Source organism: Fukomys damarensis, unplaced genomic scaffold (genome assembly GCF_012274545.1).
Source record: "Fukomys damarensis isolate Sample0158 unplaced genomic scaffold, DMR_v1.0_HiC HiC_scaffold_13, whole genome shotgun sequence".
Taxonomy (NCBI): Eukaryota; Metazoa; Chordata; class Mammalia; order Rodentia; family Bathyergidae; genus Fukomys; species Fukomys damarensis.
Genome location: NW_022900925.1, coordinates 26,727,707 through 26,753,791, shown reverse-complemented (window position 1 = coordinate 26,753,791; position 26,085 = coordinate 26,727,707). Strand labels below are relative to the sequence as shown.

The following is a 26,085-nucleotide window of genomic DNA, read 5'->3' as shown; positions in this document are numbered from 1 at the left end:
CCCCCCCCCCCCCCAAAAAAAAGTGGTTGATCCCATGCCCAGGGTAGGGAAAACTCAAGGTGAACTTGGAACATCCCCTGGTGTCAGGAAGGGAGGAATGGAGGAGGGCAGGGAGGGAGGGAAAAAGCTTAAAACACAAAACAAAAACCAAGGAAGGGATGGAAAGGACATACAGACCAGTCTGAAAAGAGCTTCTAAGGGCCAAACTGAAACTGAGCCACAAAACGATAGCACTGGGTTGTAATTCAAAGAATGAAGTACCCAATATTATTAGCCCATACCAATATAAATAAATAGCTGAGTAAAAAATGAGAAAGAGATAACTTTTTCTTACAAAATTCTAATAAAAGTATAAAAGTAATTAGGGAACTAGAAAATTACCATTAATTAGAGGAGGAAGGTGAGAAGAAGGGGATGAAAGAAAAATTAAGATGTGTTAAGTACATGTTCTAACTCCCCAGGATGAGTATAATCATGTACTGCAAACAGTTACTAATACATTTTTTAAAAAGGCTATCACAAAACAAAACAAAAAGTATCATTAGTATATTACTGTAAGAATCACTATAGGTAAAATCCACTAATGAATATAAAAATTAGTGGGTTAAGAGTTGAATAGGACCCAGCTATCCCTCTGCTGGGTATCTTTCCAAAAGAATTAAAAGAATCACCACAGTGATATATGCTCACCCATGTTTATAGCGGCAGTTTGTAATAGCTAAAACTTGGAAACAGCCCAATTGCCCATCAGTTGGAGACTGGATAATGAAGATGTGGTTTTTCTATAAAATGGAGTACTACTCAGCCATAAAGAATGAGAAATTAGAGTCATTCATAGGAAATATTGAGGTCATACTCTTCAGTGAAATAAATAGTCACACGTGTAAATACCACACAGTTTCTCTGGTGTGAAAAAACTAAGTGTGGTGATGTGCTGTGAAAGCACTACACCAGCAATCCATCCCATTCCTGTTTTGAAACAAGAAAACCAGATGACCACCCTGAAGCTCAGGTTCATCTGCCAAAGGGGATGATACACAACTCCTCCATCTAAAATGTTACTGGAAGATTCAATGACCCAAGTGGTAAGTTGTCTAGAAATGATATGCTCATGCCAATACAAACATTACCACTACTCTTTAGGCCTAAGAGAAAACCTTATTAAGGGCTGGAATGTAGCTCTTTGCTAGAGCTCCTGTCTAACGTGTGAGGCTCTGGGTTCAACTCCCAGGATGGAAAACACCTCCACCACCACCACCACCAAACTATTAAAGACAAATTTTGCAGGAGTTAAGATAAAAACACTAGAGAAGCGAGGTAATAGAGGAGATAATCAGAGGGGGCGGGGATGGTGAACACTATTAGGGCAAACAGGCAGGGGAAGCAGAGTAGAGCAATTCTTCTGGCCTCTTCCCTCTCTCACTGCTACCTGAAATCTAGCATAGCCACAGCAAGCATGCTGCCTAGAGGAATAGGGACAGTACCAGAGTACTTGCCACCACTAAAGAAATGGGTATGTTGCTAGTACCATGCAGTAAGCCTATTTATAGTCCAAGTTACTCAGGAGACTTGAGGATCGCTGGAACACAGGAGGTTAAGGCCAGCCTTAACAACTTAGACCCAGTCTTTAAAAAAAAAAGACCTGGGTACCAACTTCATATATAGGTTAGCAAAGAACCAGGGGAAGAATTTAGTTGAGAACAAGTTGCAACTAAGTTACCATCTATGGGCCCAGGCATTTAGCTCAGAGGTACTGCCACCTGCCTCACAAGCACAAGGTCCCGAGTTCAATCCTAGTTCAATCCTAGGTACCATAAATAAATGAATGAATGAAAGTTATCATTTAGGAAGAAATCTTTTGGTCTTTGAGGGTTACTATAATTGTATAACTAGAAGTTGCCCATCACCCCTCTTCACAGAATGATCTTGTCTATATTGCAAAACAGGCATAGGTAATAGAATAGAAATCCCAGTTTTTAATAAACTTCATAGGCTCATTTGCTCAACTTAACTTTTATTAACAAAAAGTGCAAACTATTTTGAAAATAAGACTATGTATTATAGCATTCAAGCAAGACATGAAACAAGAAAAAATGAACAATATTAAGTAAAATATAAGCTAATGCAATGTCTCTCATGTACATATAGTTATTCATGCTTTTTCAACAGTCTCTTGGTCAACTTTCAGTGTAATTTTCACAAATATATAGCAGCTCAAACAAATGCAGGAGCACAATGGTAAAGTTTGGCAATTTTGGGGTGCAGGTTACTCTTTGTATGAAAGAAAACTATATATATCACAGTTTCACTCTGATGTAAGACACTCTGCAATATATTAGTCTTAATTTTTGACACTGAAATCAATATCCAATAAAAATAAGGAATAAAAGATGGTTTTAAAATATTGTTGTATTATAGTTGGGTTTTTTTGTGTAGTTGTATTTTAAGAGGCAGAAAAAAATTTTCCACTGCTTCACAGTGGAATCATTATGGTATATCCATATGATAGAAACTAGGTTGTCATAAAAAATAAAATTTCAAATGACAAACATTTAATTTAAATAATATGTCCACATATAACCAATCCACATTAATTCATTTTAAATTACATTTGCCAAAAGATTATGTGCCATTAAACAGTGTTCTTGCACTTGAACAAGAGAAATGGTAAATAAATAAATTTTAGTCTGTCAACATACTCCAAAAAGGAGATTTCGTTTAGTGTTACTTTGGTTATTCATGTAAAGTTTCTATTCTAAAGAATCAATAACTAGTTTTTCTGTTCACTACTCCATAGGTCCTAAAAGAAACTATAAACTGTGATTAAAACCCCAAATACTTAGGCAGTTATTTAAACACAATTGAGTATCTAGCCAAAGACAGAAGAGTACCAACAAGAGAAAGTTATGCGTGCATGCATTGCCTTGGTACACTTTCTGGCAGTTAGCTGACATTTCAGTAAATGCCTTCTGTGAATGTACTAATTTGCTAAATTAAGGGCCACACTATTTTATTATATTAGAACTCTTCCCGCACTGTTAATTTTTTCCCACATACTACTCTCTTCTACTAGAATTGTGCTACTTTGTAACAGTTTCTCAATTACTATTGCAGGTACAGATGAAGACAAAAATGACACTAAATCTGATTATCTGATTGATGACAAATTTGAGCACCAACTACAACAAATTTCAGTGTCAAGGAAGCTTGTAAGTCATTTCCCTTGATCTGGCAATTACCTTCCACTGTTTTCATCAGTACTGAAGTGGAGATTTTCAGGGCCTACTTGCTCACCATCAGGAAAACTGGAATGAGAATCTAAGAAAAGAAAAGATAACATTTTTAAAAACCACAAGCAGATACCACAACATGGTGTATTTCTTTCTCAAGTCTTTAAATGATCTTACCAAATGTGTTATTCAAATGATAAAGGTATGCAGGTTGTTATCTGAGTCACATGTAAGGAAACACAAAGAGAAAATGAAGGAGAAAAACCAAAATGTGTGATAGACATACACAAATAGAAGCTGAAAGCCACTGCCTAACTTTTGCCTTCCTGAGGACACTGAAGGAACAGCTGAAGGAACAAGAGAGGATGATAAACACTCTCAAGACTCATACTGTGAACACAAAATGTATTTCAAAGCCAACTAAAGTACACATGCAAATATCACGGCAACAGGTTTCTCTTGGTGAGTTTTTTCCCTAAGAAGTTTCTTGGGAGAAAAAGAATAAAAATTGATGATTCCAGAATGGGGATGTAGCTCAATGGTGGAGCTATTACCACCTAGTAAAATAAGAATAAAAAATTGCTGATTCCATAATCAGCATGCATTTCTAAGAAATCAAGGTTATTTTTATTTTGTTTTTTTGTTTTTCTTTTTTTGTACCGGGGATCGAACTCAGGTCCCTGCGCTTGCAAGGCAGGCAATGGAACCACTGAGCTAAATCCCCAGCTCTCAAGGTTATTTTTAAATTATCTTATAGTATGCTAGAAGAAAATCTGAAAAAAGGAAAGCAGATCAAATAGCTGAAACCTTGTTGGTAAACATTTTTTATAAAGGGGCAAAGAGCCGGGGATTTAGCTCAGTGGTGCCACTGCCTGCTTTGCAAGTGCAAGGTCCTGAGTTCAAGCCCTGATACCAAAAAAAAAAAAAAAGATATCAAGGAAATATTACAATTTTTGGGGTCAGGGCCTTAACTCAGTGGTTCCACTGACTGCCTCACAAGCACAAGGTCCCAAGTTCGATCCTCAGTACCAATAAACAAACAAACAAACGGGGCAGAGAGCAAATATTTAGCACAACAGGCCTCAAATGGTCACTGTTAAAAAAATCTTTGTTTCTTACAATTCTTTATAAGTTAAAGCCATTCTGAGGTCACTTGCTGTACAAGAGCAGGCTGTGGAAGTGGCACTCATTAGGTGTCCAACCAAATCAAACACTACCTACTAATTTTAGTACTCACCATACAGTTTATCAAAGAATCTTGTCTCACAAATTACATTTAAAAAAAAAAAGAAGAAGAAGAAGCAGAAGAAGCAAAAGTAGCAGAGCAGAATAAGTAGAAGCAGCAGCAGCACAAGAAGAAAAAGAAACAGCAGGGACAGTTTTGTTAATCTGTGTAAAATGACATCATGTGCTGCACCTTCACCTGGGGGCTGTGCCATGAAAGAGTCATTAAATCCAACCATGGTGGTGTGCTCTTCCTGCTCCTCATTCTCAGTGTCACATTCAATGTCACTGTCACTACTCATTCCTGGAAAGAAACGGATACCGTGTTTCTGACAAGAAACCATCATAAGTAAAAGGCAAAGGAAAGCTTATTTACTAACCTGAGATTCCTACTAAATTTTACACTGAATGCTAAGAATTCAACAAACCAAACAAAGAGAAAAGCAACATAAATCTCGCTTTAGAGCAGTGGTTTTATTTTCGTATTCAAAGTTTAAAATTGACTACTATAATTTTTTAGGTTTTTGTGTTTTTTGGGGGTTGTTTTGAGATAGGGTCTTAGTATGCAGTTCAGGCTGATCTTGAACTCACTATGTAGCCCAGGCTGGCCTCAAACTCACAGCGATCCTCTTGCCTCAGCTTCCCCAGTGCTGGGATTACAGGTATGTGCCATCATACTCAGCTGAGTACCATTCTTTAAAGTTGTGATTTGAAACCAGTATTAATTTCATTATACTGAGAATATTTTTTCCAAATCAGCTTTTTCTAGTCATAAGACAAAATAGACTCCTTTAATCCTGATTCACTATAGTCTGAATCCTAAAATATAAACACATCTCACACACACACACACACACACACACACACACACACACACACCCATGTAGTGATAAGTTAGGGCTTTTTTAAAATCATATTTGGGCCTGAAAGTTTTGTTTTTATAAGTGTATCATTTGGGGTTTTTTTCTATTTTTAATGCATGTATTTTTAATTCATACATAGTAAATGTGCATATTTATAGGTATAACATTTTAATACATGTATATAATGGATAATGATCAGACTGGGAAACCTGACATATCTATTACCTCAGACATATGTCTCTATGTTGAGAACATTCAAAATCCTCTCTACTAGTTATTTTGAAATATACAATTAGCTGTTGCCAACCATGGTTATCCTAGTGTGCTAAAGAACACAAGTTATTTCTCTTACCCAACTGCACAGGTATCCACTAATTATCCTCACCCCCTCCCTCCCTCTTCCCACATTCTTCTTAGATTTTGGTAACCACTATTCTCATCTCTACTTTGAGATCAACTTTTGAGCTTCCACATGAAGTGGGAACATGTGGTATCTGTCTTTCAGTATTTATTTTATTTAATATTTTAAATAAATAAATTAAATTTAAATAAATTAAATTTTATTTTAAAAAGCATCAGTGCCAATGATTCTACTTCACTCATTTTTATGGATCAATAATATTCCATTGTGTATATGTGCCACATTTCTTTATGCATTCATTCATTAATGAACACTTAGGTTGATTCTATAACCTGGCTATTGTGGGTAGTGCTACAGTAAACACGAGAGTGTAAATATCCTCCTGACATACAGATTTCAATTTCTTTGGTAAATGCTCAGCATCAGTCGATTTTTGAATAGAAAAAAATCTATAGAAAGTACTTCTGTATTACCAAGACAGTGACCTAGGAAACCTGAAAATCTTTCTGCTACAATCCTTATAAATAGCCAGATAAAATACAGATTAGGGCCAAGGATTTAGCTCAGTGGTTCTGATACCTGCCTCACAAGTGCAAGGACCCAAGTTTAATTCCCAGTAACAATAACAAAAAAAAAAGATGTAAAGTATTATCTTATCAAACAGTCATATTTAAAAGACAGGAGGGCTCAGAGCACTACACGTAATCACAACACTGTGAGAGGCCAAGGAAAGAGAATCACTTGAGCCCAGGTTGAGCAATTCAGTGACTTAACAGGACTACTATGGATGTAGCTTGGTGTGAAGGCTCTGGGTTCAATCCCCAGCATGAGGGAGGGGCGGGTGGGATCCATAGGTTTCAGAAACAGGGAAGGATGAGGAACACCAGTGGGTCAGAGGCTATAGCTGTCCTCTTCCAGAGTCTGATGTGAAGATTCTTAATACTCCCTTGAGGATGAGGGTGGGAGAGGGCAAACTTTGGACCCATCACAGGGAGTTAAAAATGGGGATGAAATTCTAGTCCCTGCATAAAGCCAACTTTCTGGTTTTGAACAGAGTCTCAATATATTCCCCAGGCTGGCCTCACGCCATTTACCTGCCTCAGCTTCCCAAGTAGCTGGGACTAAAGGCACTTGCTATCAGCCCAGCAGTAAGAATAAACAACTGACTTTAGAAAATGAAAAATATTGATGAAATAGGCAAATTCGTTGATAGACACAAATTACTGAAGCTCATTCAGGAAAACAGATAATAACTATTAAAGAAATAGAATTTCTGATTTAAAACAAATTCCAGCAAAGAAAACTATAGCTCTATGTGGCTTCATTGGTGAATTTGAATAGATGGACATTTCTACAATCTTCACTTTCAATGAAGAAAATACATAAACACCACAAAACTTTACTGTTTGAAAGAGTAAAACTCATCTACAAAATTCAAAACCAGCTACTTCTGTGAAGTACCACCTCCACCATGTGGCCTTTCATGGAACTGCTGCTGAAACAAAACTACACTGAACTGCTGAAAGATGTTAACCTTAGGACTCAAAAACAATGAACCAGAAATTTCAAAATCTAAGGTAGTCTTTTTAAAATATATCCATCCAAATTTAACTATATGAGAAATTACATTTAACTAGTATTTACATGAACAATCGCCAACAGTAAATATGTCAAATGGTGAAAAACTTTTATGGGTATAATTGGGTGATTTATGACTAATGTAACATTTAGCACTCTTAATAAGGTTTATGGTATAGAACCACATATCAAAAATGTCAATTTAGACACTCATTTTGCTATGAACACTCATTTCCTGAAACATCATACAAAGGATTTTTATCAAGCATACTATGTGTAATCTCACTAATATTTCCTTAGCAGGAGACAGGGTCTAGAACACACATAAATGGCAACAGCTATAACCAGGGCTAACTGGTGAGCACTTCCTGCTTCCACTGACCTGTGATTCCAGATACCAGTTTTTTGTCTGTTTGTTCGTTTTTGGTACCGAGGATCGAACTCAGGTCCTTGCATTTGTGAGGCAGGTGACAGAATCACTGAGCTAAATTCCCAGCCCATAGATACCAGTTTTTGGCTTGCTATAGTAGACTCCTTGAAACTAGTAGTGTTCCTGTGTTAACTTTTCAAATTAATTCTAACAGAAAAATTTTTACCAATGAAAACATTTCCTGACTAACTTTTCAGAACTCAGGAAATACACATTTCCAAGAAATTATTGGAGAAAATTTACATATGAAAACATCATTTGATATTTTACCAAGCACTAAGATTTAGAAGTTTACTACTTATGTGTATACATTAAGACAGACAAATTGCTGGATATCTTGATAGTGATCCTAAGACATTTGAGAGATACTACAATGCAACAGAAACCTGTAGTTCAAAATAAAATCTGAAATAGAATACACCTATATCAATTGCCTACTTCATTTCTGGAGCATCCATTGCTTCTGAGTTATAATTTCCTTAATCAGATTCAGATGCTTGGAAAATATTAACTACCTGGGGCAGCACACAATTTGCATTATAACCCCTAATAATTTACCTGCCTTTTTTGCTTCTAAAAGAACCTAAGTATTGCTCAGGTATCTTCCTTCCCATGGTCACACAGAATGCATTGGGGAGGGACCAAATGACTGCCCTTTTCCACTTATCCTTGTGAATGATTAAAGACATATAAGAGGAAGTCAGAATGCTGAGGCACCCTGAGAAGTTTTCCTGGTTGATAAATAGAGCTAAACAAAACGAAGTAACCCTTCCCCACTCCCAGGATGTTGTTCTGACTTTATACGAAGTTTACAGCTGTAGTAATCATCCCGTCACCTCAAAGGGAGCTAAGCCAGCTCACTGAGAATGGAAAAGCAAAAGATGGAAAAAGAAAAAGACTCCTGAGTTCTTGATGCCACTGAACAACTAAGTTTTCTAACCCTGAAACTGCCCTACCACAGTATGTCACTTCTTGTTATTAGGAGACATCTTGTTAATACAAAAGGGTTACATTTTAATATTCATTTTGTTGCTTGATTTTTTGGTAACTTTTGCTAAAGGTATCTTAACTGAGCCAGGTGGGTGGTGTATATATCTGTAATCTGTAATCCCAGCTACTTGGAAGGCTTAGGCAAGAAGAATCACAAGTTTAAGGCCATCCTGGGCAATTTAATGAGACTGCCTCAAAATAAAGAAGTAAATGAAAATGGCTGGGGATATAGTCTGGGTTCAACTCCCAGTACTAAGTGGTGGACAAGGGCAAAAATAAATGTATACATGAGCAAATGAATGTAACTTAATTATTTTAAAAGCAACCAGCCACAGCAGGCAATCACATATTGTGTGACTCATTCCCATTTCTCTCTTTCTTTCTTTTACTTTTCTTTTTTTTTTTTTTTTTTTTTTTTTTTTTTTTTTTTTTTTTTTTTTTTTTTGGTGGTACTGGGGATTGAAACCAAGAAGCAGGAGTTATATCCCTTCTTTATTTTGAGACAGTGTTTCCATGAGTTGCCTAGACTAAACTCAAAAGCGTACTCCTCTTGCCTCAGCTTTGGGAGTTGCTGGATTTCAGGCAGGCACGACCATAACCTGGCTATCCCATTCCTCTTAGCTAGGTTGTCAGCTAGGTGTTTAATAGATGTAGCCATGGGTGTTCTGAGTGTCTGACTTACACAAAAGAGATCTCTGCTACATTAGCAGGAAACTTAAAACTCAAAAGTTTTACACAAATCAAGAAAGAAACTGCCATTGGGTATACTGGTACATAATCTGAGGGAAGATGAGGCAGGAGGACAGCAAGTTCTAGCCTATCAGGGGCAGCTTAGCAAGATCGTGTGTGTGTGTGTGTGTGCGCGTGCGCGCGCGCGCGCGCACCTAATAAATATCTGAAAGCTAATGGCCTTTGAGTACTACTTATAACTATAGAGGCCAAAGGCAACGTGTTAATCTCATGATGTATCAATAAATTTAGTTTCAAAATATTTATACAGAATTTTCTTTTATATATAATAAGATATGCTGAGGATGTAGCTCAGTGTGAAGGCCCATTTAATCTTCCATACCACTAAAAGCCTACCCATAGTTCTACAGGTTATCCACTTTTGAGGTAGGGTTAGACTTTTCAGCAGCATACTAATGAACAGAAGACTAATAATACAAGGTTGTCCCATATGGTCCCAGGCACAAAGGAAAAGGTTTGCTTATGACTCATGTCTAACAAAAAAAGTTGCATTTTACTGATCCTGAAGACCACTTTATTAGTCCCAACTTCCTAACTGATAACAAACAGCACTTCATTTTAAAATTTCTTCAGACAGCTTTCTCTTTAAGAATGAGAAAAGCCTACAGTGATCTGACATAGAACATTTTCTTGATGTATTTGGCACAAGTAAAGAGCTGTTTTTTTAAACATGGATATAAGACAAACCCACTCAACTGTCTACCAAAGCTTCTAGGTGTAAAAAATAAAGGTTTCCTGAGAACTGGCTCCCACTGATAGAATAATACCCACAGCAGTAAGCAAGGCCTTGTTCTCTACAAACAAAGCAGATTTCAAGAGACACAGAGCTACTTTTGTCTACTGCACTCCCTTGTTACCAGCCTTATCAGTGATTTGCCACCTCACTGCCTATCCTGGGGCTATAATGGTAAACAAGTTGTTTAGATATCAACAAATTACACGGACATTCTTCTGTATAACTGTTGATTTGCATGTTACAGCAATATTTCTGAGATGCAGATGTATAACATCACCACAGCACTCCCTATACAAAGCTAAGATGTATTACTGAGGAAAGCTCTATATCCTACCTGCAATAATCACATGCTTTCAAAAACTTGAAGAAGTTTTTTATATCTGCACTGCAGATATAAATGTAATCCAGACAAATGATTTCTCTAGTTTTAGGATAAGGTATCACTCTGCTTTAAATAAAGTGATGTCAAGTACTTTCAGTGCTTTTTATGCTAACCAGCTATTTACATAGAAAAATTGCTAAGATAATAGGAATTTATGAGTTGGAGGCTGAAATTAAGTTCAAAACATTTTTCACCTAGACTATTAAACATGGTTCTTCTTACCAGTTTTTCTGCCCCCTAGAGTTCCATGCTCTATTTCCAGCTGCAAAATATATTCTCTACACTGAAGCCAGAGCAAAAATTTTTAAAAACACCATTGTACTGTCACTTTTTGTTTAGATTCCATTCAAAGGACAAAGTTCAGATTCTAGCTAGGATGTACAATGCTTCTCTTCATAAGCTGACCTCGACCTTCCACCATGGCCACAGCTTTTGCTGCTAGTCTCTACCTGGCTAACTTTTGCTTATGCCTTTGGATGAGCTTTTCAAGGGTGGAGTAAAGACTAAGTCAGTAAAAATGAAAGTTATGAGCACTGACTGTAGGTTCAAATTTTAGACCTTCTACTGATTAATCCTGTGACTCTGGGCAAGTGAGTTTCTTGCCTTCAGTGCACTCACTTAATAAAATTAATGTATTGTCTCAACTACACAGTGAGACCCTGTATCAAAAAAAAAAACAAACAAAAAAAGAAATAAAATCAATGTATTAAAGTACTATATAGGGCTGGGGATTTGGCTCAGTGGTTCCACCGCCTGCCTTGCAAGCACAAGGTCCTGAGTTCAATCCCGAGTACCAGTAAAAAAGTACCATATAGAATTGTATTGAGAATGTAAAATAATACTGGTAGTTTTTTCAGAAGTTTGGGAAACACAGTGAGGACTTAGTAAATATTTTCTATTATTATTATTATATACCTCTACTTGAGCTCCCTATACAACTTAGTGTAGACTCAATAATATATTACGAATGGCTTGTCTAACACCTATCCAAGTGGTTTTAAATTGTTTAATTTTTCTCCCTCTGCCCAACCATACTTATGTAGCACACCAGCAAGCTTGGTCTCATTAGTAACTGTGGCTCACTCTGGCAAGAAATTCAGTTTCACCAATGGTTCTTGAGTGGAGATGATTTCTGAAGACATTCTGCAATGTGGTAACTGGGGGTAATAATGAAACCTACTGTTTGAAACTAAGACTGATGCTAAGCATCCTACAATGCAGAGTAATAGCTTCCTCGTGCTAAATTAGGAGATCCAAAAAGACAATGGTAGCAAGGAAGAGAAACTGATCAAGATTGTAGGTTCAGGAATTAACTTATCACCAGCATCAAATGTGCTGTCAGTCAAATTAAAAGCATTTCATAATTGATGAAGAAAAAGACGAGTATTTAAGTCCAGCACATGCTGTAAGAATTTACTCCACTGTAATTTAGAATGGGTGTATATAAATGCAAGGAACGTAGCTCATCCTCACAAGTCCTTTCTATAAGTATCATCAGTCATAGTATTTTTTAATGTTTTAACATCAACATATCACCTTAAATTTTTTTTTCCATTTAATCTCTTCTTCTGAAATAATGTTACACACTGCAGGAGCACTGTGTAAGAGGGAAGATCAACACATTTAGTGTTCTTTAACTGAAAAACCTGAAAGTGCCATCACGCACATACTCTTTCAAAGGGCAGCTAGAGGCAGATGTTGGCACTTGTACATATTTATACTTTGAGCTACAATTCATCAATCACTAAAATGCAAATGAGTGCAGCCAAATGAAAGATGACAGTTTCATTGAGAAATTTAAAAACTTTCAATGTCAAATATCAAAAACACTGACTTTATTTCTTGCTAATACATAAAGGATACAGCAAGAACAACAGATATAGCCTTGTTTTAAACACTTTCTGTTACCCAAAATAACATGCCTTCTATACTTTTAAAGAATAATGAACCTGGAAGAAAACACAGAATAAACAATACGACATGTAATTAAGAATAAGTTGGTACAGTTGAAGCTGGTCAGCAAAGGGAATTTTATTTTATTTTATTTATTTATTTTTTGGTACTGGGGATCGAACTCAGGTCCTTGTGCTTATGAGGCAGGCAGCGGAACCACTGAGCTAAATCCCTGGCCCGAAGGGAATTTTAAAATGGTTAAAGCTTGGAATGCTTCTGAAAGAGGAAGAAAGCATTCTGAAGGATTAAAACACTCTGGAAGGCTAAGTCAGGGGAATGTAGCAACTCAGTAAGACCCTGTCTCAAAATAAAGTGCCGGGTATGTAGCTTAATACCTTGCTTAGTACCTTAGTAAAGGCTTTGGGTTTAATCCCAATCCCAGAACCAAAAACAAGAAAAGAAAAAAAAAAAAAGGACTAACTTCAAAAGACAAAGATTTAACCTATTCTATTAGTTGTTTTAGGGCACATCTTCCTTGTAAGACTGAACATATTTAATTCATCTTGCATATCTAGCAAAAATTTAACACCTAGCATGTAGGTAGCTTATTACATTTATTAACTAAGCAGATGAACAACATGCAGACTTTTCTCCCCATAAATAGCTCTTCTTGTCCATCACCACGTTCTTTTATGTTGCAAATTATCCATTTTGCCTTCCTCTGTGCTTAATGCCTAATAAATCACATCAATGGCACAATAAATACTGTGTTCAGATCAGGCTGTACCACATAAGCACTGGGTAAAATTTTTACTAAATCAACTATTTCCTACCAACACCTACTACAACAAGCACCAAAACAAGGGTAGTACTTCTGCTTAATCATTCTTTACCTTCGTCGGGGGCAGCTGAAGCTCCTTCAGGTAATATAGGCTGTAACTCTCCAGTTTCGGAATTATTCTCCAAATCAGTTATTGGCATTCCTTCCAGACGACTTCCTTTAGCATTAGCCCTCAAATACAGAGAAGACAACTTTTTATAACTACTAAGTGATATAATAATCTATGTTTTCTTGTCGCAAAATTGAGCCCCAAACCAAGTTTAATACTAAACTTCAAGTTTTTGAAAATTTTCACTAAAGATTCACAGCGAAAGATTATGAAGTAGTGGACTGTATCAATATCAATTCCTGGTTGTAATGCTGTATTATGGTTTTGCTAAATGTTATCATTCAGGGAAACCACTTAAGATATGCAGGATCTTTCTATATTACTTCTTATAATTGTGTATAAGTGTATGATCATCAAAAACTTCAATGAAAAAATAGAACTTCTAAATAGTATGCTCTTACTAAAAGGAAAGAATTTAGAAATATATTACTGAGTGAGAACACAGGCATTGCTTTTGTGCTAAGTTACATAATCATAGTTGCTCAAATATACATAAAAATGAGAAGACAGAAATTATAAAAAATTAAGAATAGCAGGGAGTTGGAAAACAAGGCCTATCCAAAACAAGTGTGGGGAAATTTTCACTTAATATTTTTTCCCTTTTTCATTTTGAAACATTGATTACAGATAGGAACTACAAACATTTGTATATGGGATTTTCTACTCCAAGGGGAAAATGTATGATTATATACGTTTAATCTTTATGACTAAAGGCAGATAAAAATATTTCTATAACAAAATACACTAAAAGATGGAGGGAGTAGAGTGGAAGGGGAGGAGAAGGATATATAAAAAGGTGTTACATGTACAAATTCCCCATGATGAATGTAATCGTTACATCCACAAACATTTACTAATAAAATAAAATTTGAACGTAAAATAAAAGTAATAAAAGAGTAGTATAGAGTGGTCCCCCCCCCGCCAAATATAAAAGGTGTTTGCAGCTTTAACCCAAAAGGAACACATACACTATCAGGCCGGGTAATGGGAAAGACAAAATAGTGAAAACCATGGTTTTCACATCTTTCTACTGCTGAAACTTGAACTAAAACAAAACCTAAACTACCAGTTGACTGTTTAGACATGGTAACGACAAACCTTAAGACTCAATGAAATTTAGTAGCAAGTGCCTATAATCCTAGCACTGTGGGAGTCTGAAGCAAGAGGATTCCAAGTTCAACCCCAGCCTGGACAACTTAGTGACTCATTAAGACTGTCTGAAAATAAAAAATAAAAAAGGGCTGAGGCTATATAGCTCCACATAAAGATCCTGAGATTTAAACCTTGATACTGGAAACAAAACAAAGCTACATAAAATTAAGTAAACTTAAGGGATGTCAGTCTTTCTCTAAATTTAATTCAGTTTTTTCAAAGTCTCTAATGTAGAACTAGTCTGTCTAAATATAGAAATGTTTCATATCCATAAATCAGGAGAAAGATATTTATGGCTTATCTAGCATATCCATAGACAATACATTCTATTATTACTTTATCTTTTGAAGTTTAATTGACATGGGTGGCATTTGAGTTTATGTTTCCTGAGACATATAGGTATCAACTATCATATATCTTTTGGGAAATTCCAACTATGAGTTTTGAGCATGCTTTCTTAGAAAAAAAGGTGGACCAAAAGCAGCCAAGCAGTGTTAAAGTTAAGACTGCTGGAAGTACTTTGTTCCATATAAAATATAGATGATACACTTGTGATATGTATAGCCCAGCACAAATATCTCTGACAGATTAAAAACAAAAACAAGAAAAGGTACAAGTTCCCAATGATGAATGTAACTGTACCGTATACCTAAAATGTACCAATAAACTCAATGAGGAAACAAAACAAAACAAAACCCAAGAAATTTCACAAATCTCACTAGGCAGAGTTCACACAGTTTATATACATCACTGTTATCCTAATCTCCATGAAAATGAGCTCTAAACATATTTAACTTGAACTTCTGGTATAATCTCATCCCATTTTTAAAAAATGTGGGGTCTCCAAAAGTTTAAGAAGTTACATTTAAATGCAATAAATGAACTTTCTACCCACTAAATAATTAAAAAAGTAGAAAATCATTTGTTCATTATGATGCAGACTTAATATTCCAAACAAGAAAAGAACTTTATATACCCCAAGGTTATCATTTTCTTTCTTATCTTAACAACAGGTAAGCCATTGAAAACTGCCACCACAACAGCATCTGAGTCCAAAGCTTTACACTGCCGGTCTTCGGGTTTGGGCAGGATATCACTCATGATGCCATGTGTCAAGCCTCGGGGAGAACTGTGCCTGCTCGCAGACTGGGAGCTTCCTGGGGAGCCTTTAGAAAAGGAAGAGGGATGTTCATTTAAAGGCAAATAAACGTGAGAGTTTGTTCTTAGTCACATTAGAATATCTCAACATGGATACACAATTTTTAAGTAAAAAGTTCAAAATTTAAATATATTTAAAAATGTGAGATGGTCAGGGATTTAGCTCAGTGGCACTGCACCTGCCTCACAAGTGCAAAGTCCTGAGTTCAGTGTTTTTTAAACCAGGTACTTAAAATGAAGGAGTCCAGGGTCTGTTCTATAGTGACACTACAAGTAGAACTTCAGCATTTTTGTTGATTTTTTTCGATCTAAAGATACACTACAACATCAATTTCCAATAACTGACATCTACTCACCAAAACTATATTCTGAATGTCTCAAATTTACCTTCAGACAAAGTCTGACAGTCTCCTTTTGAATGGCTATTTTCCCCAGAGTCCACTGCTCTTCGAAGTGATAAACTACCTGCTATACGGGACCGAGCTGGTTTGGGTGAATTACTCTTCTTATTTGTGGCTGCAAAAACATTCAGAAAAATTTTGGAATATGATCAAGTTGCACAAAACTCATTCCTTAAACAAAAGCTTACTCTTACCATGCATGGTAGCTTTTCTGTTTACATTGTCCAAAAATAAACAAGTACTACGTAATTCCAATTAATTTACTTGTAGTTCTGATAGAAGTATTCCTACTTTGTGGCTGGTGAAGCAGAATCTAACTTAGATTATGACCTCATAAGAAAAATCATAGCATTCTCAAACTAAGTCTGAAAAAAAAAAAATGATCCCAAAAGCCTTGAAAATTGTTACTTGATTAAAAAGAAAGTTAATGCTAAATTAGAAAACAGATGATAATTATAATACTTAAAATAAAAAATCTGTGGCCAAAGCAGTAATAAAAAATGGACAGCCTTGGTCTGGGGATTTAGCTTAATGGTGCCACTGTCTGCCTTGCAAGCACAAGGTCCTGAGTTTAATTCCCACTACCAAAAATCAATCAATAAATAAAAGCCTTAAATTGCATTAAACAGAAATAATAGAAATTCCTGGGTAATATGCATATTCAAGAAGCTAGAAAAGCAGCATGAGATTTATTAACAGATAATATGTTAGGAAGGTTATTGGATACAAGACCAATAATTGCTTTTCTATATACTAGCAGAAGACAATTTGAATGAAATAAAATTCTTTCATTTATAATAGCATTAAATTGAATAAAATACTTAGAAATAAACCTAATAAAAGAAATACAAGGGGATTTAGCTCAGTGGTTCTGCCACCTGCCTCACAAGTTCAAGGTCCTAAGTTCGATCCCCAGTACCAAAAACAAACAAAGTAAAAATAAAAAATAAGACTTGCACATTGAAAACTGCCAGTTTTGAAAGAAAAATGAAGATGACAAGGAAGACATCTTGTGTTCAATGATGACTGAAAACATTTGATACTGTTAACAAGCAATATGCCTCAAATTGATCTACAAATTTAATAGTCTCTCTGTAAAAAATCCAGTCTTTTTCTTTGCAAAAACAAGCTGATTGTAAAATTCCTATGAAAGTTAAAAGTACAGAATATCCAAAACAATCTTAAATGGAAGACTTTTTTTTTTTTTTTTTTTTTTTGGTGGTGGGGCTGGGTGGGACCAAATCCTGGGCCTTATGCATGCAAGGCAAGAGCTCTACCACTGACTACACACCCAGTCCCCAGATTCATACTTAATATATTTACAGAAATCAGGACTTGTTGGTACTAGGATATGGACAGATGTCTACCTACCCATCTATTTCAATTTCAGAATTGAGAATCCAGGAATAAATCTTTTTTTTGTTTTGTTTTGTTTTTGTTTTTTGAGACAGGGTCTCACTATGTAGTAAGAGAATGACCTGGAACTCACTATGTAGCCCAGGCTGGTCTCGAACTCACAGCGATCCTCCTGCCTCAGCAGGAATAAATCTTTACTCTTATGGTCAACTGACTTTGGCAAGGATGTCCAGACAATTCAAAGGGCAGGAAAAACTGAGGGACAATAACAAACGCCAAAGATATGTGGGAAATGGAACCCTTATACACTGCTGCTGAGAATATAAAATGCTACAGCTATTTTGGAAAATAGTCTGGCACAGGTGGCAATTTCTCAAAAAGTTACACATAGTTCCCATATGACCCAACAATCCCACTTGTAAGTATATATTCAAGATAAACAAAAATATATATCACTGTACTGTATACCTAAAATGTACCAATAAACTCAATAAAAAGAAAAAAAAGATTGAAAAAAAACCCAAAAATATATATCCATACAAAAACTTGTACATGAATATTCACAGCAACAGTACTAGCAAAAGAAAAAAGTAACATAAATGAAATAACATATCTATCAACTGATGAATGGATATGTTCCACAAACAATAAAGTATCATTCAGCCATAAAAACAAGTGAACATGCATGAACCTTGATAAGTGTGTTAAGTGAAAGAAGCCTAGCATTAAAAAAAAAATTCATACTGGATGATTTTATGTGAAAAGTCCACAAAATGTAAATCCATGTAATGAGACAAAGTTCATTAATAGTTACCAGGAATCTAGATAAAATAGTGAAAGAGAAGTTACCACCTTATATTTTGAGAAAGTTCTAAAAATTTAAGAAAATGGGCACATAGGCTTCCCATGTGCCAGGATGGGGGCAGTAGCAAGTACATGCCATGATCCTGTATGACATGGAGGAGTGTGGCCAGCCCCACTTGCAGGATTTTGCCTCTTCATCAAAAGTGCATCTACTCACTACATGTCCCCCTTATATCCCCAAGTGGACTCTAAACCCAACTAAAGCCGAAGGCATTTTGCTGACTTGTCCAAGATCAAGCAGCTGGAAAACAGCATTCCTAAAAGAAAGAAGATGCTGCTGCTGGGCACAGTAGCACAAGCCTGTCACCAGTTACTCAGGAGGCTTAAGCAGCAGGACTGCAAGTTCAAGAGTACCTGGGCAACTGGAAGAGACCGTGTCTCAAAAATCTTTACAAAAAAAAAAAAAGTGTTCTTATTTCTTGAGACAATGTCTTGTTACATAGTTCAGTCTGGCCTTAAACTATGTAGTACAAGTCAATCCTCCTGCCTCAGCTTCCCAACTGCTGGGATTACAGCTGTACACCACCATGCCTGGCTTTTTAAAATATTCTTTTAAAGGTTGGGGATATAGCTCAATGCAAGGCCCTGGATTCCATTCATATACTGCTCCTTTAAAGTACAAAATGCAGGGCCTGAGATTTAGCTCAGATGTTCCGCCGCCTGCCTTGCAAGCGCAAGGACCCAAGTTCGATCCCCGGTACCAAAAAAATAGGTACAAAATGCTGAATATGAGTTTGTTTACTATGATTGCAGAAGTACACTGGTGAGAACAAAATGCTAAAATGGAAACTGCCATAAAAACAGCTGGCAAATCTCATTAAGCAAGATGTAAAGGATAGCAAGCTATGTCATGTGGTAAATGAATATCCTCTCAAGGGTTATAAAGGAATTATGATGCACCCTTAGATTTTAGAAAATCCCCATCAAAAAGCACAATTTGCTATGGAGATAATGATCCTGTTGATGTTTGTGAAATGGGCTCAAAGACTATTTCTCAGGTTGAGGTTATCTATGTGAAGGAACTGTGGCTCTTGTTGAAGAGGGCAAAACAGGTAGGAAATCAACTGCTAGCACTGTTGAAAATCTTGAAGCTCCAAAGTTTCACAATATTGGTGAACTTCAAAAGTTCAAAACAGAGTACCCAAGTTACTCTTACTTGCTTCAGGGTTTTTTTTCCATATTGGGGGGATCAAACTCATGACCTTGTACTTGCCAGGCAGGCTCAGTGCCACTGAGCCACATCCCGAGCCCCTAAACTTGGTTTTTGGTTTTTCATGTGACACCTTATAAAATCTGAAGCAAGAGGGCCAGGGATGTAGCTCAGTGGTGCTTCTTGGCAAGTTACTGAAATATCTAAAGTTGTGTCAGCAAGATATCAACCCAACCCAACCCCCTGCTCCCCAACTCAGGATCTTGCGTTTGCCAGGTAGGCGTGGCACCACTGAGCTACATCCCCAGATCCACAAGATACCAATCTCTAAGGACTCTTAGTTAAGACTCCTTTCTCAGTAAGTGCCAGGAACAGGCAGGTCTACAAACATTTTCCACTTCCTGTTGCAAGTTCATTTTATTCAAGCTTTTTTTTTTTTGGAGACAGTTTTGCTCTGTAATACAGGCTAGCCTCTAACTCATGATAATCCTGCCATAGTCTCATTACTCAAATTTTTTGAGATATGCGATACATAATAAATTTCCCATTGTTTTTGTGAGTTGTGGTATACTGCCAGGCTAGCCTTGAACTCCTGGGTAAAGCAATTCTCCTGCCTCAGCTTCCCAAGTACCTGGAACTATAGGTGTGAGCCACTGTGCTCAGCTGAAAAAAAAAATTTTTTGGAGAGAATAAAGTGACCTTATGTTGATAAACGTAAAGCCCTAATAAAATAATTTTCTTGGAAAACCAGTTACAGAAACTAACTTAAATTGAAGCAGGAATATGAGATGACTAATAAAAACAACAGAAATGAGAGCCACTAGAGTTGGCTTTATTGAATGAGCTTCATCAAATTAAAGGCTTGGGCTGGGGATTTAGCTCAGTGGCACTGCACCTGCCTTGCAAGTGCAAGGTCCTAAATTCAATCCCTGGTACAACAACAACAACAACAACAACAACAACAACAACAACCTAAAGCCTTGATTAATTTTAATAAAAAAGAGAAGGTAATAGGTTAAAATAAATTTACAGCACAGAAAAGGACAAAAGTTTTTGATTTTGTGAAAATAGCACAGAATTGAAACTCAAATGGGTTAAGAACAGTATAATAAAAGTTTTAATGATAAAAAAATCAATAAGTAGGCTAACATACAATAAACATTAAAACCAATACCTTTAGCCGGGGATTTAGCTCAGTGGTTCCGCTGCCTGCCTCTCAAGTACAAGACCTGAATTCAATCCCCAGTACTACACACAAAAAAACCCCAAAACCTTTACTATATGCCAGTAGCAACTAATCAGAAAATATCCGGGTAGGGGGAAGATTCCAATCACAATAGCAACCTAGGTTTGTAACATATCTAGGTTTATAACCCACTTCAGCTTAGCCAAAAGTCCAAGTGATATCCAGTAGTAAATTTAACAAGACATATGGGGCCGGGGATTTAGCTTAGTGGTTCTGCTGTCTGCCCTGTAAGCACAAGCACCCGAGTTTGATCCCCGGGACCAAAAAAAAAAAAAGAGAGACATACATATACCTATGAAGAAAATTGAAACTTTCAAGAAATATATATATATATTCAAACAGATTGATTTGAATTAAGTACATTCCTAGACAGGAATACATGACACGGGATTTGGCAATGCTTCTCTGAATATGACACCAAAAGCATAGGTAGCTTGACTGCAAGTATTTTTTCCCAATGCATGATTGCCTTTTACTTCTCTGATAGTATCATGTGATATTGAAAGTTTTTAACTTAAGTAGTTCATTTTTTATAACAACCAGATACATCATGTAAAGGTACAAGATCCTAGTGATGAATGTAACTGTACAGTATACAAATGTACCAATAAACTTAATGGAAAAAAAGGAAGTCATTTTTGGTGGTGCACACCTATAATCCTGGTACTCTGGGATACTGAGGCAGGAGGATTCAGTTTGAGATCAGCTTGGGCAACTGAAGCAAGGCCCTCTCTCAAAATGAAAAAGTTAAAAAGGGCTAGGAATATAGCTCAGTGCAAAGGCACTAGGTTCAAGCTTCAATACGAGGGCCACACAAAAAATGGTGTTAGCTCTGTTATATAAAATAAAGTACAGAGAAATCAATTTTGGGTAGGAGAAAAGCCTGAATGTATCGGTTTGTCTTAATTCATTGGAAGAGAAAATGCTTAGATATTATCTTCAAAATAACCAATCTTTTAGTTTTTCAACTAGTATGTAGAGAAATGACACTAATAGGAACTTTTTTGGGGGTACTAGGGATTGAACTTGGGACCTTGAGCTTGAGAGGCAGGTGGCAGAACTACTGAGGTAAATCCCCGGCATAGGAACTTTTTTACTTACAGTTTCTTATATAACAACTGGCAACTGATGACTTTGCCAGGAGCTCCATTCCCAAATCTTGTAATCTGCCAGAGTTTTCAGTTCCACACGCAGCCAGAGCTGTCTGGTCAGCAGAAAAAAGGGCTGTCTGCACGTCTCCAGAAGCAGTATTATTACTTTTTATTTCTGAAAGTGTATTCTTTACATCAGTTGTCATACACTGAACTTCAGCCATATGAGTTTTGAGTCTTTTCAGCATCTTTAAATCAGAGGGCACTCGCCACATTGCCTGCTGCTTCCTTTGATCTTTATCTTTTCGACAATATGATGCTTCAAAGAGATGTGACAAGTCATGTTAATATAAATTTCTACACTCGACATCATTTTGAGCATATACAAATTGATTTGATCTGAGTATATACAAATTGATGTGTAAAACAAGCTATGATATTTTAGGTGGTATTTTTAAAAAGCAAGCATTAAATTCCATTAAGAAAATCAAGACAAACTCCAGTGTCCTAACTTTTATTTGCACCTTCAAAATTAGTTTCAGTCACATCATAATCTCTCAACTCTAAATTATATACTTAATTCCAAAAGTTTAAAGACTTAACCTTGTTGCTAATATACAATAAAAGTGTTACTGTAAGCTCAGAAGAGTCAGTGTTTGTGAAAGAACCCTGCACTGTTCCTATATAATCCACTGTCCACCAAGATGTCAGAGTGGGGTTTCTTTTTTTCCAGTTTTGTGGTACTGGGAATTAAATCCAGGCCCTTGTGCATGTTAGGCAAATGCTTTATCGCTGACCTACATTCTCAGCCCTTTTTAATTTGTATTTTGAGACAGGCTCTCACTAAATTGCCCAGGCTGGCCTCGAACTTGCAACCCTGCTGCCTCAGCGCAAGCAGCTGGAATTACAGGTAAACACACTGCACCTGGCTGCTGCCAGAGCAGTTTTCTAAAACCCAAACCAGATGTTACTTTCTGTTTAGAATCATCCCATGGCATCCTATAGCATTTAGGAAGAACCGACATGGCACATGGGGCTCTACATTATTCAATTCTGCTTTATTGGTCAGGGGCTTTAGCATCTGCCTCCACTGCAAACGTACCCCACTTGAAGTCATAGTGATCCTCTTCCCTCAGTCTCCTGAGTGCTTACAGATATGCATCACCATACCTGGCTATAATTTCTCTTTTGCATATTAAACACTGCTGCCAACTGGCATACATTTTTAATGAACACCAATGAATGCATAAATAAGTGATGCTTTTCTATGTTTAATTTAGACACAGTTCTTCTTGGAAGTCAGGTTAGAAAACTGTTAAGCTCATTGACAAAGAGGACAATTGTATTTGCATATGCTTGGTTTTTTTGAGACAAGGTCTCACTATGTAGTTGAGACTGACCTGGAACTCACTATGTAGCCCAGGCTGGTCTCTAACTCACAATAATCCTCCTGCCTCAGCCTCCAGAGTTCTGGGATTACAGGCGTGTGCCACCACACCTGACTGTACTTACATATGGATTGAACCAGTGATGGCAAATCGTTTAGAGCTTTCAATGATAAACAGCCTTCTGTGGCATGGGTTGTTACCACTAGATTAAATTATCAATTCGGTACAATATAAATAGTAACTCATTAAAAATCTCCTAGGGCCAGGAATTTAGCTCAGCGGTTCGGTGGCCTGCCTTGCAAGTGCAAGGACACGAGTTCAATCCCCGGTACAAAAAAAAATCTCCTATAACATCTTTGGACAATAGTAAAAAAAGTAATTTGGTTGGTATGTCATTCTTGTGGTATACAATGAAAAACCTATTTGCTACAAAAATACACTGTTTCCACTTAGATGAAATATATGAATAAAAATTCAACAGTTCTTTCACAGAACAACAGAAAGAAAGTATTTTACCTGTGGGCTGCAAAAATGAGGCAGGTGGGCGAGGCTGTAAGCCCCACAGATTTTCCATACTGCTCTGGTCCTTAAGGTCCAACAAATGTATTAAGATTAAAGGATCAATGTCTAATAAACTACTGGTAGCAGCAGAGCATAAATGTGCTCTTCTTGACATTCGGCTGCTGGCACCCACATACCCATGGCTACTACCTGCAAAGAAATTAAGATGCAAAAAATGTGTATTTGTAGAAATTTAAGTATGCATAAAAGACCTGGTTAATGCTTGAATGCTTATGTTTGAACACTTGTCTACACATCTATCTCTTGGGAGTTCATGAGCACAAAGAGATATACCATGGCATAGTGATTAAGCAGTGGTCTTATTAATACCCAGAAGTCAAGAGCAATGATCAACCTCATCTGGAGCCCTAAAAACAGAAAGACAACAAATGTGTACAATGTATACAACTGAGGAGATGAAAGGTAAGGGCAAGAAAAAGGAGACCATGTCCTATGACTGACAAGTATTAAATGAAAGAAAATAAATTCCCATGGTGTAACAGATTCCAAAGAACAAGACGCCAAAGTAAGAATTCCCTCCAAGACTTTGGACGGCAAAATGTTCAGGCCATGACAGTTTTCTAGAATTTTTTTTTTTGGCTTGATTAAATACTTGAGTACAAGTTGAGGTTTTTTGACTGAACTTGTTAATTATTGGTGCACATTATATCTATACAGGACTAAGCTCCTAAAGCCAAGGAAAGCATCTGACTTTTCTCTAGTGACTATTACAATGGCTAGCAATGAGGTATGAAAATGTTGCTGACCTCCTTCAATAAAGCTATTCAAATATTTTCCAAACAAACACAATGTTAAAAAAAATACTACATGCATCAATGTTAAGTGTTTGCTTACCATGGATGAGGCTGTGTTTAAACACTAGGAGCACACCTCCTCCCAAAAGGTGATACATGTGCAAGAAAATGTGAAGTAGAATAGATAATACAAAGATAATTAGGTCTAGCCAGGCTTGATGGTATCCCTAAGGCAGGGGACTGAAAGTTTGAGCCCAGGCTGGGCAACTTAGTGAGACTCTGTATCAAAAAGGAGTACAGATACATTAGCTCAGTGCAAACACCTTGGGTTCAATCCCTAATATCATTTAAGAAAAAAACAAAACACAAAATTGTGGGTGTATATGTACATGTGCATGTGCATGTAAGTCAGTAAATCTGGTCCTGAACACAAAAGTATTTAAGAGACTCGGCCCAAAACAATTTCAGGAAAAACTTCCATTATATAGAAACTTGGGCCAATTAGTAATCTGCATTTTTTTCACTTATTATCAAATTCTCTTGCCCTCAATTTATTTATTCTCCTAATGATGTCAATGTTGCCAATTTACGCCACTACCAATTTTTCTTCCCAGCTTCTATGTCCACTGCAACTCCCACTAAACTGCAGAAAATTATCCCTCCTTCACACAGAAACCGAGTGTTATCTCTTTTATTAGGAGTTCCCAAATGAGGTTATGCATCAGTCAGCTGGCGATTAAAAAACTAGGTTTCTGGACTGGGGATTTAGCTCAGTGGTGCTGCCTGCCTCGCAAGCACAAGGTCCTGAGTTCGATCCCCTATATCCAAAAACAAATAAATCAATAAACTACATTCCTGGTTCTACTGCAGATATATTAAATGAGAATACTGGAGTGGGATTGAGGATCTATTCTCAAAATACTTAGGTGGTTATGATGTACAGTAAACCATGGGTGGTTGTAAAATAAACCTTGTATCCTGGGCTATGTTACCTAACACCTTGACACCTAGATTTCCTTTAAAAATAGAGGTTGGGCCGGGGATTCAGCTCAGTGGTTCCGCTGCCTGCCTTGCAATTGCAAGGACCTGAGTTTGATCCCTGGTACCAATATATATATATATATAGATAGAGAGAGAGAGAGAGAGAGAGAGAGAGAGAGAGAGAGAGAGACAGAGAGAGCAAGCACACACATGAGACAGCTAGAAGTTGCTCAATCTCCTATGTAAAGCACATCTAAAATACAAAGAGCAGTTAGCAATCTCCTGGTTCTCACTGCTCTTTTAGGCCATCACTCTCACCACTCAACAAAACTCCTTTCTCTGGGGGTTTATACACTTTGGCTACCCCTGTCTACATGACTGTTCTCTTTCTACTATAATATCCCTGCATAGCATCAATGGCCTTAGCATCTATTTCAGTTTCCCTCTTGGAATTAGTGTTACCACCATTATGCATATGCATATGTATGTGTAAGTCTTATACATAAGTGTACAGCCTAATCAGTATTCACATAGCAATCACACCAAGATGAAGAAACAGATTACTGGGCTGGGGATATAGTTCAGCAGTTTCGTC

At 36.8% G+C, this 26,085-nt stretch overlaps 1 protein-coding gene across 12 annotated transcripts in view; it reads right to left on the bottom strand.

The window, feature by feature from the left end:
- Trim37 (tripartite motif containing 37) overlaps nucleotides 1-26,085 on the bottom strand; it is a 151,794-nt gene that overhangs the window by 58,043 nt on the left and 67,666 nt on the right. For 8 of the 12 annotated variants that reach the window (XR_780741.3, XM_033762939.1, XM_033762937.1 and 5 more), the window contains 7 exons: nucleotides 23,710-23,904; nucleotides 21,816-22,124; nucleotides 16,085-16,213; nucleotides 15,516-15,705; nucleotides 13,331-13,449; nucleotides 4,648-4,758; nucleotides 3,240-3,318 (listed from right to left, as the gene is read on the bottom strand). Coding sequence is in view for 11 of the 12 variants with exons in the window: in XM_033762939.1 (XP_033618830.1) it covers nucleotides 3,240-3,318; nucleotides 4,648-4,758; nucleotides 13,331-13,449; nucleotides 15,516-15,705; nucleotides 16,085-16,213; nucleotides 21,816-22,124; nucleotides 23,710-23,904 (1,132 nt within the window). In the remaining variant the exon portion in view is untranslated. Of the gene's footprint in view, nucleotides 1-1,997; nucleotides 3,319-4,647; nucleotides 4,759-13,330; nucleotides 13,450-15,515; nucleotides 15,706-16,084; nucleotides 16,214-21,815; nucleotides 22,125-23,709; nucleotides 23,905-26,085 lie in introns of those variants that run through there. The other 4 variants (XM_019207818.1, XM_033762940.1, XM_033762938.1 and 1 more) reach the window with 4 other exon arrangements.